Here is a 1,796-nt window from a genome sequence, read left to right on the forward strand (position 1 = left end):
GAACATATATAACAAAATCTTAAAAATAATGATAAAATATTAAAACAATGTTATTTTTAAACCATAGAAATTATATTAAAAAAAAATTAAAAGAAAATGGTACAATTAACCAAAATCCTTATAACCCCACAAGTTCAATAATTCGCCTGGCATCACTCAGGGGTGCCTTGAATCATCATCTTGATGTGGATAAAGCAAGAACAATTCATGATCACAAGTTTAAAACTACAAAAATCTACAGTGAAAAGTAACAAAAAGAAAGAAAAAAGGGATCTAAGCGCCCACAAATTTCCAATAATAATTCTCATACAAACGGTCGTCAACAACAATAATAATATATACACTTCAAATCATTAGCATAAGTACGTAGTTATGGATTCCCGATTCATTCCTTAGCTTACAATTTTTGAATCCTTAACACTGGGCACTGCGAATTCCCAAGACAATAATACTAATAAAATGAGAGATTACTACACGGTAGTAACACAGTAGCAGTGGAGAATATTCAAATATTCAATACTAATACAAAAAACAAATCCTGAATCTCGAACCTCTAAACAAGATTAATAAATAAATTAAAGAGAGAAGCACACAAATTCAAATGGTGATATTAAAGTTTGTCTAATTAAGCAGGTGTGGTATTCTCAGGTGGGGAAGTCCAGAAGATATCCTTGAGTGCAGGGCGAAGCTCCTTGCTGCAGAACTGGTTGTACTCCAAAGTGTCACCGTTGTCTTTCTTCACCTCCACCACCAGGAACGACGGCGTCACGGCGTATATATCCGCCGCAATTGCCAGCTTCCCCTTCCTTCCTCTCTGCTGCCCCTGCAGCCTCACCTTCGTCTCATCGCTGCTCCTCTTCACGTCGAACTTCACCGCCTTCGCCACCTCCTCCAGTCGAGATATCACGCTGCTCGCCGTCCCCGCCGTCGCAAACCTCATCTCCTCCCTCTCCTCCCTCTTCTTCTCCTCGAACAACCTCGACAAATCAAATCCTTCCGATAACGATATTATGTGAAACGCGTTCATCGTCGATGGCTGCTTCATCTTCTCCTCTATGTCTTTCTCCTTCTCCTCTTCATCTTCATCCTTCATCCCCCGTAGCATGTTCTTCGGAACAGGTTTCTTGAACCACGGTGACTCCATGATTTTCGAAATGGTGATGCGAGAATTCGGATTCGGATCGAGCAGCTTGGTGATGAGCCTCCTTGCATCGCCGGAGAACCACGGCGGACACTTGAAATCTCCTCTGTAAATCTTCTTGTACATCGCAACAAGGTTATCGTCCTGAAAAGGCAAGCAACCTGCAAGAAGCACAAACAGGATGACGCCGCAGGACCATATATCGGCCTTGGCGCCGTCGTATCCCTTCCGCCCGAGCACCTCCGGCGAGACGTATGCCGGAGTGCCGCAAGTTGTGTGCAATAAGCCGTCCTGGCGGAGATGCTCGGAGAAAGTGCTGAGTCCGAAGTCAGAGACCTTGAGGTTGCCGTTGTGGTCAAGGAGGAGATTCTCCGGCTTGAGATCGCGGTGGTAGACGCCACGGCTGTGGCAGAAATCGACGGCGGAGATAAGCTGGTGAAAGTAGAGCCTCGCAAGGTCCTCCCTCATGCGTCCCCTTGTGGCAATTTTGTTGAAGAGCTCGCCGCCGCGGACGAGCTCCATGGCGATGTAGATCTTGGATTTGGAGGCCATTACTTCGTGGAGCGCAACGATATGAGGATGCTTCATCATCTTCATGACCGAGATCTCTCTCTTAATCTGCTCCATCATCCCAACCTTTATCACCTTCTCTTTC

At 45.2% G+C, this 1,796-nt stretch overlaps 1 protein-coding gene across 1 annotated transcript in view; it reads right to left on the bottom strand.

The window, feature by feature from the left end:
- LOC107641177 (CBL-interacting serine/threonine-protein kinase 6) overlaps positions 262 to 1,796 on the bottom strand; it is a gene marked incomplete in the record, with an annotated part of 1,998 nt that continues 463 nt past the window's right edge. The window contains 1 exon segment of the mRNA XM_016344686.2: positions 262 to 1,796. Within this exon segment, the coding sequence (XP_016200172.1) occupies positions 626 to 1,796 (1,171 nt within the window).

This window comes from Arachis ipaensis, chromosome B01, assembly GCF_000816755.2.
Source record: "Arachis ipaensis cultivar K30076 chromosome B01, Araip1.1, whole genome shotgun sequence".
Taxonomy (NCBI): Eukaryota; Viridiplantae; Streptophyta; class Magnoliopsida; order Fabales; family Fabaceae; genus Arachis; species Arachis ipaensis.